The sequence below is a fragment of the Phoenix dactylifera genome, chromosome 17 (assembly GCF_009389715.1).
Source record: "Phoenix dactylifera cultivar Barhee BC4 chromosome 17, palm_55x_up_171113_PBpolish2nd_filt_p, whole genome shotgun sequence".
Classification (NCBI taxonomy): domain Eukaryota; kingdom Viridiplantae; phylum Streptophyta; class Magnoliopsida; order Arecales; family Arecaceae; genus Phoenix; species Phoenix dactylifera.
Genome location: NC_052408.1, coordinates 14267207 through 14279155, shown reverse-complemented (window position 1 = coordinate 14279155; position 11949 = coordinate 14267207). Strand labels below are relative to the sequence as shown.

Genomic DNA, 11949 nt, shown 5'->3' with positions numbered 1-11949 from the left:
TTGGATCCTAAATAGAGTGGATACATAATAGAAAAGGAAGTATCAATAAATTACCGGGTGATTTATACTTTCCGTTTACATTAAAAAGAAGAAAAGAAGAGGATTAGCCATACTCTGGATAGAATGGATTAGGGTATAAAAGGAAAAAAAAAATTAGCCTCTTCTAATCTCAATATATTATGGTAAAGTTGAAATTAACATCGATATTCTTTGGTACAATATTAATCGTGCACACGCTGCATGGAGAAGCAACCACGGTAGCACTGCGCTCCTGAAATAATCGTATCAAAAAAAAAAAAAAAAACCACAGGCACGTGAAAGATCGGTTTTAGATTTCTTTTTCCCCTCTCCTTTTCTCTTCTAACACGACTGGGCCCTGGTATTTACTCAAGCCGCGGCTGGAGATACTAGTTTGGCAAGGTAGGCCTTGGCCCCCACTTCCCCTCGGAAAAAAAATCATGCAAAAGCCAGTTTTTTCCTTACGATTGTGGAGGAAATCATTATGTAGTAATACGCGACCTTTACATCGGGGCTTGTGTTTTGAGTAAGAAATGATGAGGAGAATAACTACCACGAACCGATTAACCTAGTCTATCGAGTAAAAAATAATTTTCTGTGATTTCTTTCTTTTATTTTGTTTTTAGTGGGACACTCCTCTATCCATGTTTCTTTCCCCCATTCCTCTCTTCTCTTTCACCTTCTCCCCAAATATTCACTCTAATCTCCGGGTTTCGCTGCCTCCTACCATCCCTGGTTTCCATCGAAAACTATCTTCAGAGTTCAGACCATGACACAGTAATGGAGATATCACCTGGTGATTGTAAAAGATATACAGGTTTCAGAAAGTTTTGAGCCTCCATGTCAAGCACTGAGAGATCTGATCAGTAGACCTTTTGTGGTCTTAAAAAATTTGATCGAGATGCAATCGATTTGCTAAGAACATATATAGATAATTAAGTAGGAAAAATGAGATGGATGAAGTTGATTCATCAAGATAGACTATATATGCATCGTTCTTGAACTAGATTACAGTGGCACATACGCTTGAAGGAAGTTTGAATGTCCATCGATAGATTCTGAGAAATATTTCTATCTTTTTGGCCCAATTAGGTTGGAGAAGAAGCACGTCCGTTTCGAACCTCCTCAGTTTAATTTCTGTTTCTCGATGATTTTGGGAATATATAAATATATCACTTAGATTAGAATTCATGGCTTCTTGCTCTTTTTGGTAACAGGGAGGGGAGACTCAAGATAAAGCGAGAAATCCAAGACGACGACGACGACGACGACGACGACGACGACGACAAGGCAACCACGTATGGTTATCCTCGGAACAGGGTAAGATGCCCGAAGGGAAACCACCCGCCCACCAACCCCCGCGACATGCTGACGTGTAGAAGACAAAGCAGCCCCATCCATGACAGAGGTTTCACGGCCTTACCCGATCCAGCTTGTCAGATGTCTGACGTGGCACCTCGCACACAGAAATATTTCCTCCTTTAAATAACCAGCGGGCTGGGACGTGATCTCCGTCAACGGATAAGGTCTCAGCGCCGTGCCAGCCTTCTTACCATTCGGGGGAAAACTCCACCATCGGTGAGAATAATGTACTTGGCTGGTGTGACAACTTACCAAGCCACTTGAAAGTAACAACTAGCAATGTTTATGGTAACCATACCATGACGGTGCTCAGATCTCGACGTCAGGAGCAACAGCCAGTTTTGGGGTATCCTTATCCTTCTATCCATTCTCCTTTCCAAGTTTTTTTTTATCCATGTTAATAAATGTGAAAACTTGTGCTGTTGCAGCTATATAAACACCCGCCTCCTCCCCGTTCAAAGCTCCATTCCAATCCCCACTCCCTTTCCTTCTACATACTTTTCGTTTTCTCAGTTTTGGAAACAGAGAGAAAGGAAAAGAGATGATGCTGGCCTCATTCCACAACTCGCTGGCTCATCCGCCCCAGGAGCTCAACAGCCCCAGCGGCGGCCGGCGTGCCCCCAAGAACCCGGAGGAGATTCTTCGGGAGTTCCACACCCTCCACCCCGACGACTCCTTCTCCGCCACCTTCAGCGTCGGCGCCGCCCTCGCCTGCGTCCCCTCCCAGTCCCACTACTCCCCTAAGCAAAGGCATGCACGACTTTGATCCTAACTACAAATCAAGTGTCGCAAGTAGATCATGACCTTATATATCTAATTAATCTTAGAACTCAAAACTCTCTTCTTTGGGATCGATGCAGGCTGTTCTGTAGCCTTGATGACATATACTGTATGTTCGTGGGGGGCCTCGACAACTTGTGCTCTCTGATCAGGCAGTACGGGCTGAGCAAGAACGCGAACGAGGCGCTGCTGGTAATCGAGGCCTACCGGACGCTGCGCGACCGCGGGCCCTACCCGGCCGACCAGGTCCTCAAGGACTTCGGTGGCTCTTTTGCCTTTGTGCTTTATGATAACGAGGCCGGCACCGTCTTCGCGGCTCTGGTACAAATATATATATATCCTTTGCTTATTCCAATTCTTCTTATCTTCGTGCTTGGTTGGTACTTGGTTCCGATTCTTCTTATCTCGTTGTCTGGAATTCGGCGTGCAGAGCCCGGATGGGAAGATACCGCTGTACTGGGGGATAGCGGCGGATGGATCGGTCGTGATTTGCGATGATGTGGGGATAATAAAAGCGGGTTGCGGCAAATCATACGCTGCTTTCCCTACTGGTATGTTCTTTTTAAGTCTTTTGTTAAGCTTTTGCATGTGTCCGTGTTTGTCCTCCAGTTAATCTAATAAGATTGTTTATTCGAAGTATATATGTTTCGATACGCAGGAAAGGAAGATCAAGAAATTAAAGCCAAACTAATCTTGAATCATTACCCCATATATATCGAATATGCTATTGCTTGATTGGGATTTATGCCTTATTTGTTTCCAGCATAGTCTTGTTCAGTTTATTTGAATGGGAGGAATAAGTTTGGGTCTAGCTGAGTAATTCCAAGTTGAACCATTCATTAGACTACTTTGATCGCATAGTTTTATTCGGATTAAAGAGGGTAAAGTACTTTAAAACGTAATCTAAAGAGAATTTAAATTGGTAATTAATGTGGCCTAGATAAAAATAAACAAAAGAGATTTGGCGATCAAAGGCAAACTATGAGAGTTTCCATGAATTTGTTAATTCGTGTTGGCCTCAAATTGAAGATGACAGTAAAATATAATATTGGATGCAGGGTGCATGTTCCATAGCGAGGGAGGTCTGAAGAGCTTCGAGTATCCCATGAACAAGTTGAGGCCAATGCCAAGGGTGGACAGCGAGGGGGTGATGTGCGGTGCCAACTTCAAGGTCGACGTCTATTCCAGGATTAACAGCATGCCGCGAGTCGGCAGCTCCACCAACTGGACCTTCTGGGATGAATCAGTTCTATAGCTCGCTGCTCGCTCGCTCCTGGCGACAACAGCAGGCCATTGCATATATGCCATCTCAGTCTGCATCTCTTTCTGCTTTGGAATTTCATGTCTCATCTCATCTTCCTCCTTGTTCAAATGGATTTCGAGTTCCTTGGAAGATGTGTACCATGGTGCTCGTGACTAAAGGTGTTTGGAAGTCTACTGTATACTTGGTGTCCATCTTTGTGCATAAGAAACTGACTCATTCCTGGTCATGCTCTCTCTCTCTCTCTCCCCCTCCCTTCCCCTCCTCTCCTGGTTCATGTAAACAATAATTATTATTAATTTTAAATGATAACCGAGCATTCCATCACTGCCACTGATTCGATCGACTGCATGCGTGGCTTGGCGTTGTTAATGTGCATGAAATGCTTCGGCGTATCAACAAGGCCTCGGCGGCGCATGAAATGCGGTACGTTATGTCGCATAAAATTCCGGGCTTTTGTGCTTTGCAGAGGCGATTCATGAAAAGTTTCATCATCCATCTTATTCTTAGTGGTTCGTAAAGGACCGGGTCGCCAAGGGTATGGCATAATGGAAGGCATTTTTCGTTGTTTCCGAGTTTCGAAACCGGTAGAAGGGTCGCCAACTCGCTGTGTGAAGTGTCTTCGGATACGGTTCTAGAACAAGAGGCTGGGGTTAATTTGACCGAAAAGTTGGATAAAATTTTTTGGCTCCTCATGTGGCTTAAATTAATCTGGCCCGACAATCACGAGCTGACATATGGTATTGAGAAAAAAAGGACAGCTTGTTTTAGTCGGACAAATCTTCTTGGGCTGAACTGGATAAAGATGATTAAGAGGTTGTTTTCCACATAATTTAGGGCTCAGATGCTCGGTTGGCATACACAGACTAATCATCTTATTCTTTTTTGTTATTCTTCAAAATTTTATTTACTAATTTAAGCATCGGAGAATCTTTGGACACAACTCTGGTGACCTCTATTATGTTCTTCCTTGTGCATTCAAAAATCAGTACTCTTCAAATCTTTTGATCGGATTTTGGTGGCAACAGCTACTATTAATGTTTCCCACGGATACTTGATGCCACATCGCCTCAAATATGGTTATCTACACCATCCCTGATTCGGGGTGTTAGGATGAGTGAGATTTGTAGGAATGTCAGGCTCTTTGGGGAGATAAATTCTCTTTTCCTGCTTCCATATATAGAACACAGACCCGGGCTAGAATTGGATCAATCTTCGTATATAGATTCCTTTTGCCGAAAGTTCTGATAAATAACAAAGAATCATTTGATTTATGAATGATGCTTCTTTTCATAAATAACACGGAATAGTCATTCAACAATACATACTGAAGAATTTTTTTTGTTAACTTTAGTTGCTTTGCAAATGAGTATGGTTCTGGACTACAATTGAATGATGATCCTTAGCAAACATTAGATATCGGAAGGAAGGAACAAGGTTGAAGAGGACTTAGATCTGAATCAAACTTGAGTCAATGCCAGCTGTCAATGGATTGATATAGATACTAATGCCGGATCTATGTTCTAAAAGAATAAGGCTGGATTTGGTGAAACAGAAATAGAAGTGATTGATCTTTAGAAAAATATCTTAAAATTGACCTCTAGCCCACTAAAGTTGGGACCCAAACCTTATTTAACAAAGGATTTGTCCAAATTGCCTAAATCATAAACTTAGAATAATTTAGGTTAAAAATTAATCAAGCTAAGAGAAATGCCCTTGATTCTTGATGGCTTTGTACATCGAATCTGGTACGGAAAGGGCATGGATTTGATAAAGTTACCTGATAGCTACACGAAGACCAGCACTTGCTATTGTTGTTACTATAACCTGTCAATATTTTTTCTTTTTTGTTGTTTTTGTATTCACACAATGAATTGTTACAGAATTAAAAGTTTCAATTTTGTCCATATGGATTATAGAATTGTTGCCACATTGTTATTATGTTACAAATGATCATATAACTGTTTCGATAGCAGATAACAATATGATAACAATGCTAAAACTGTGGCAAAAGAGTGGTAAGCGTAAACATGTCTATTATGTAGTTTGCTAGGTATTCGCCTTCAGGTTCGTACAAAGATACAATTCTTGGGATATATATTCTAGGATATCGTAATTGATTCTTTTGAACAATACTACCTAATATTTAAACAATAATTGTAACATATTCAAAAAAAATAATCTAAGAAAATTAAAAATTGAAATGCTAGTTCAATGAATGTGTATATAGAATGACAAAATGTGACATTCCAAGAACATGTTGCTATAGAACATATAATATATTTGGTTGGAAGGTGTTGGACATTGGAATGAGAATGGAAATAAGTGTCGGGAAGAATTTTATTTTCATTCTGATTCATGAAGGAAATGAGAATGCTCCAATCTTTCAAAATCCAATCTCTACTATTTCTTGATATTTAAATTCTATTATAATTTCAATTTTGACTCAAGTCACGAACCAAATATGACCATTCTAATCCATCTCAATTTGGTCCGCAAACCAAATACGCCAAGATTGTTGTTTTTCTGCGGCCAACGCCATCCATGCAATGGCTGGCACTCGTATGGCAGGGGATCACGAGCCGCACGTATCACGCTCCCGCGTGGGTTCCGAAATCCGACAATATCTGGCAGGAGAGCCCCGTATTCCTCCCTCATGTGGCCCCACATGGGTGCTAGCCTGCTAGGTACGCATGTGCCCCGTGGAAACGGGGCATGACAGCACGTGCTCCTATGCACGAGTTAAGACGTGGACAGATTGCACAATTGCCACCCGTGCGATGCACCATGGGGAATCCACGCTTCGCAAAATGCCATTTTTCGCAGCCATGACGAATGCATACACAGACAGCTGTTACTTTTGGACCGTCATGCACGTCCAGAAACCACCATCGTTGCTTAGAACAAGGGTGGAAACTCGAAGAGTTCGGAAAGAAGCTTGGCCACGACTCCGTTCCTTTGCACAACTGCCGTCCAACGTAATCATCCGTTTTCAAACCGAAGCCAACTCATCATATGATCCCGCCTTTGTCCTTCCCCTTCTCCGTCCCTTCACAAGAATGCGAAGAAAGCCTCCATTTTATAAACTAGAATACCTTTAGGACTTTTGATCTCCCATCTCCTACCCATCGACAAAAGAAAAGAGAAGAAGAAGGAAATGGCGACGAACATCGGAACGATGGACTCGGCCTACTTCGTGGGGCGGAACGAGATTGTCTCGTGGATCAATTCCACTCTCCAACTCAACCTCGCCAAAGTCGAAGAGGTTTTTGGACCAAATTAATTCCCTCCTCCTCCTTCTCCTTCTTCTTCTTCTTCATTTATCGGTCATGAAAGCTGTTGGAATATGTTCATTGGATTGGCATTTTCTTGTCAAAAAAAGATCGTCCTGAATTTGTGTTAATGGTTGTTATTGGATTGATGGATTTAAGGTGGCACCGGGGGCGGTGCAGTGCCAACTAATGGACGCCGTGCACCAGGGGATGGTGCCGATGCACAAGGTGAACTTTGATGCCAGGAACGAGTATGAGATGATCCAGAACTACAAGGTCCTCCAGGACGTCTTCAACAAGCTCAACATCACCAAGGTCTCTCCCTCCACTTCTCCTTTATAATTTTTTGTTTTCCTTATAATTTAAACTCACTCAACACGCGTGTTTACGCTTAAACATTAAACTGGAGGAACTGGATGGAAAAGATGAAGGATGGTTAATTATTGATGTGCATTATGATTTGCTGTAAATGCTTACATTGGCTCCAGCGAATGAGAATTTCTTCGAGAGTTTTGCTTCTTGGGTCTTCTTTGCATGGATAGCATTCATTGGGTTGGTTTTATTTCATGTGGATGTAATTTAGTTACACATACATATATACTTGTGAACCTTCAAAAGCTTGACCATTACATGCGGGAATCCGTAAATGTAGAGCTCTTATAGCCAGCCGACGCATATCACTTAATTTAATTATGGTAACAGCGTGCCACATAACATTGTAAAGTTTGAAGACTTATTTCACTTATAATTTGATGGTTGGGGTCTGCAAAAACAAATGAAAAGAGAGGGTTATGGAAAGGACAGACAGCAGTGCTCATTTGCTTTTAAATTGTTCCTGTTTCCAGCATATTGAAGTGAACAAGCTTGTGAAAGGACGGCCACTTGATAATTTGGAATTCATGCAGTGGATGAAGCGATATTGTGATTCTACCAACGGTGGCGTTATCAACAAGTAATTCCTGCTCTATTCTCTGTTTTCTTTTTTTCTTCAGTCTATTAATTCCCAAGATGTGCTTGGCGCATAAACCTGCTATAGTGTTAATAATTTATTTCTTTAAACCTATTATAATGACCAAATATTTAGCTTTTCTAATGAAAAGTTATGGTGCATTATTTGCTCATCTCATGTTTGGAGATCCACAACAAGAACATCCTCTCCAATTAATATTCCATACAGAAAATGCCACAATAAATTCAAATCTTTGTCGACCAAATGGCTGCTGGAGATTGCTTGCCGAAGAATATAGTCTTATACTTCCAACCTCTTTTCTCTTGCATTGCAAACTAAAGTTTACAAGAAGCATATGTTGGCCAACTTGTAAAACACACCGAGTTAAAAACGACTGGCATTTCTTATCTTCATTTCTCCACATTGAATAAGCCATGTTACGTGGACACAATTTTTTTTTTTTTTTTTTTTGAATTTTGGAGTGCCAAGCACTCTCGGACACTTGGGATGTTGAGCATGTCTCCGCACAGCACTTTAGCTGGAAATTTCAATATTTCGCAGCACATTTTGATGTGTCAGGTCAAATTAAGAACATCTCGTCATACTTGATGATACTTAAATTTTCAGATATTTTTATGACTACTCATTACTGATCTGAAGTATCCAGCATCCTAGTGAAGTTTCATGACTCTTTCTTCTTTTTCTTTAATGTTATTGTAGAATAGGTTTGTTTTTTTTCAACAGAATTGCAATTAGATAGTCAAGTCACTCTAATCATTGGAATATCTCCACAGTTCATGTGCATTTGTGCTTTTTTTTGTGTGTGTGTGTTTGTATTTATGTTCATGTGAGCTTTCTCTTGTTATTAGTTGCTGATGTTTTCAAGCCTTTGCTTGCTCAACTTTTTTTCCTTTTAGTTATAATCCCTTGGAGAGAAGAGAGGCTTGCAAAGGAGGAAGGGAAGCTAACAGGAGAGCAGCACTTGCACAAGCTTCAACCAAATCTTCTTCTACTGTTTCCAAACAATCCCAATCTTCTCAAAACACTCGGACCAAGAACGACACGGTTGCTGGAAATGCTTCGCCCAAGATCACAAAACCTACTTCCACCAGAGGAAGGCAAGCTTATGATGAGCAGGTAACCTCAAAGCAACGCCAAAAACCTTACTTTTCCAAGATCATGTGGAGCCTAACAAGTCTTTAGCAGATGCAGATGGCTGAGTTGAAGCTTTTGGTTGATAGCCTCAAGAAGGAAAGGGACTTCAACTTCGCCAAATTGAGAGAGATCGAGATTTTGTGCCTGAGTCCTGGAATGGAGCGCCCACATGTATGGAGTAACATCCTCTCCAAGTTTTGTGCTATGCATTTCTTTCTCAATTTTCAATAATCACTAGAATAAAGAAGCAGTCCGTAATATTTTACAAGACGAAAAGTCCTTTAGAAGATGCTTACAAGGTTCTCTGCATACTTGCAGAAGCTGGACTTATTGTTAACTTGTATTATTGACTATAATTTTTGCAGATTGTAGGTGCAATTCATAAGATACTGTATGCCACAGATGATGATCCTTCTGTGGTGGAAGATGCACAGGCTATGATACTGCAGCAGCAGACTCGACGATTGTCGATGAATCCCGTTGATGAGGCATCGGAATAGAAACCAATGAAGTGAAGAAAAAGACATCTTGACTTGTGAGGTTGAAGCGGCATCCAATTCGACATCAACTTTCAGACATCTCAGATGTTCATCAAAGTGGTTCCCCATAACTACCACCTGCTACAGCTTCCTCGCAAGGACAATGCCTAAAGATCCAACCAGTTCATCTTTCTCATTGGACTGTTCTTTAGCCTTAGGAGCTCACAATACAATATTTGTGTTCCTGTTTTTTTTTTCAAAAAAAAATCTTTGACAAGTCTGTTGTGCAATGAAATCTTATGCAAATGAAACCCCAGATTTGGGGGGCTCATACCATCTGACTTTGCTTTATCCTGAAGATATCCATGTTATCAATCATTTGTTTCTGTGCTTTTTGAGTATCAAACTGACATGTTTGGCAATTGCACCTTCAAGACCATTCGATTCTCTTAATAAATTGGGCAGGCTGTTATCCTGTCTTCTTCGATCCTCAAGAAAAGAGGGCAAAAAAAGAACTTCAAACCAGCTAATATTAGTTTTGAACTTGACATATTAGTTCTATCTTCCTCATTTTTTCATATTTTTTTTCTAAGTGTGGTTTTAGTATCCTTCACAAGATATGATCTTGTTCGACTTTGAAACAAGGCAAAAGATGTGCAGTACCTGGAAGTGAATTATCTCAATCCTCATCGTTAATTGCAAAAGCTAAATTGCCAGACAAGTGAGCTTTGTGTATATAGCTACTGGCTTTCATCTTCTGACCACGCTTCTTTTATTCAATTTATTCTACAACTCTTAAACTCCTACACTCGTGACGGCTAATGGAGTATCGATCTGTTAATTAAACATTTTAAGTTTATAGTTTGAAGCCTACATGTGATTTTAGATCACATAGGATTCTGATGTTTATGAGTATTCTGATAAGGGAAACAGAATATCTGTAACATAGAAAAGGTAAGCAAGCTTTCCTGAGGCTGTGTTTGGTAGAAGGGATAATTTTTGGAGGGTTATCCTCAATAATGTAGATGAGTAGTCTATTCCATGGAACAAGCTTCTTTTCATGATTGTTTGGATTTTATCAGAGAGGGAAACTTGTCCTCCCATTTTTTGGTGTGGTTAAAGAATTGGCAGGCATAAAATTGTAATTAAGAGAGATAAGTTCCCCCTATTCCGTGGAGTAGAATTATCTGAATAAGTGACTTTATTCGAATAAGGCTATTTCGTGGTGTTTTGGAACATTTGATGGAATAAACCCCTACTTGTTCTGTCTACCAAACACACTTAAAAAGGCACACCTAATTAAATCATCGATTTACTTTTCTACGATATCCTTGCTGTAAGAATAAAAATCGAATTAGTATTTCAAGTACAGAATTATGAAATTTATTTTAATGCTATGTGATGCTATTATAAAACTAGGTTTGCAATGATCCCAGCAATCTCCTACGCATGATTTGCAATACACAAACTAAACTTTAGCAGTACGTGCAGTCTTTGATTTTGATGAGAATATCCTAACGCTAAGGAAATATTTGATACATGTGGTCTTTGAGTATGAACAGGAAATCTAATCATAAAATGTACATGGCGGTCATTTATAGTGCAAATCAGTATCAGTATTCATGATCTCCACACTTAACATACTTCCAAGTTAAATACATTCGTTGATAGAAATACAATGACATATACGCAACGGTCATGATATGCATAATCATATATAATGATCGCAATCATCACCAGATCTTTGCAAGGATCCATAAAAGGATGATGGAAAGATCAACCTACAAAGGGGCTGCCACATAGGCAGATGATCCATTGCCGGGCGAGTTCGGTCTCGCTTTAGGTTTTGTAGAATTCAATAGGCCATATCATTTTCCCTACAATAATTCCAAAGTCAGACCACCACTGATCTTATCACGCGCAATCAAGGGAAAAGGAAATGAGATATCAAACAGCTAAAGTTATACAAATTTTTATTTTTATTTTTTGTCAATTTGTGATATGCAAGGTCCACAAGAAGCAATAACTTTAATGCTAAAAGTGCAGATGACCCTCATGCACTTAGTGTTCCACCCTTGGTTAGCCAAGTTGACCATCAAAAAATTCTAGCGTCTACCGGCAGGTCGCCTGTCATCTGGACGCATGGCTCATCAGTCATCATCCATAAGTCCGGTCAGAAGGCACCAACCCCGTTTCATAAGGGTTATGTGTCATCACGTCATCATCATTTGTATGTTCTAACATTTAAAAAGCCAATGAGAACGATGACTAATCAAGATTGCATGAGATGGTTCCATGACTTTGGTTGCCATCGGTTTAGTCAAAGCACTGACCTTGCGAAGCCCAGCCTTCTGTCGGCCTTTCCGCCTCCAAAACCAAGTCGGTCCAAAATAATTCCATGTTGGTGGGCTTAAGTTCAACTTAGAGAATAGCCTTTGTTTGTATTTTTCTTTTTCACGCTAAAGCGCGTAGATGCGAGTACAGATGCATCTAATAAAATCAGAAAATAAAATGCTTCAGAGTGCTCCGAGCAACTTTTCATCTTCAGCCCACAAGATACTACCAAAATAATCGGCCACATAAGCAGCCATCTAATTTATAACTCCGTTGGCTTCTTAGAATATTTATCTTTTTATCTTTAAATCTTTGATGCCGGATCGGTGCTCAAGATGT

The 11949-nt window shown here is 40.3% G+C and overlaps 1 protein-coding gene and 1 pseudogene across 1 annotated transcript; both read left to right on the top strand.

Moving 5' to 3' along the window:
- Nucleotides 1-1799: 1799 nt before the first annotated feature.
- Nucleotides 1800-3650, top strand: LOC103716200 (stem-specific protein TSJT1-like). The gene is made up of 4 exons (XM_008804114.4): nt 1800-2130; nt 2241-2481; nt 2591-2711; nt 3219-3650. Exons 1-4 carry the CDS (start codon nt 1922-1924, stop codon nt 3413-3415), a joined length of 768 nt encoding a protein of 255 aa, XP_008802336.1. The 5' UTR covers nt 1800-1921; the 3' UTR covers nt 3416-3650.
- A 2865-nt stretch (nt 3651-6515) lies between these two features.
- On the top strand, nt 6516-9312 carry LOC113461554 (annotated as a pseudogene).
- Nucleotides 9313-11949: the final 2637 nt, after the last annotated feature.

Coding starts and splice junctions, on each gene's coding strand:
- LOC103716200 (XM_008804114.4), top strand. CDS start 1,922: ATGATGCTGGCCTCATTCCACAACTCGCTGGCTCATCCGCCCCAGGAG. Junction 2,131..2,240: donor CACTACTCCCCTAAGCAAAG/GCATGCACGACT, acceptor GGATCGATGCAG/GCTGTTCTGTAGCCTTGATG. Junction 2,712..3,218: donor ATACGCTGCTTTCCCTACTG/GTATGTTCTTTT, acceptor TATTGGATGCAG/GGTGCATGTTCCATAGCGAG.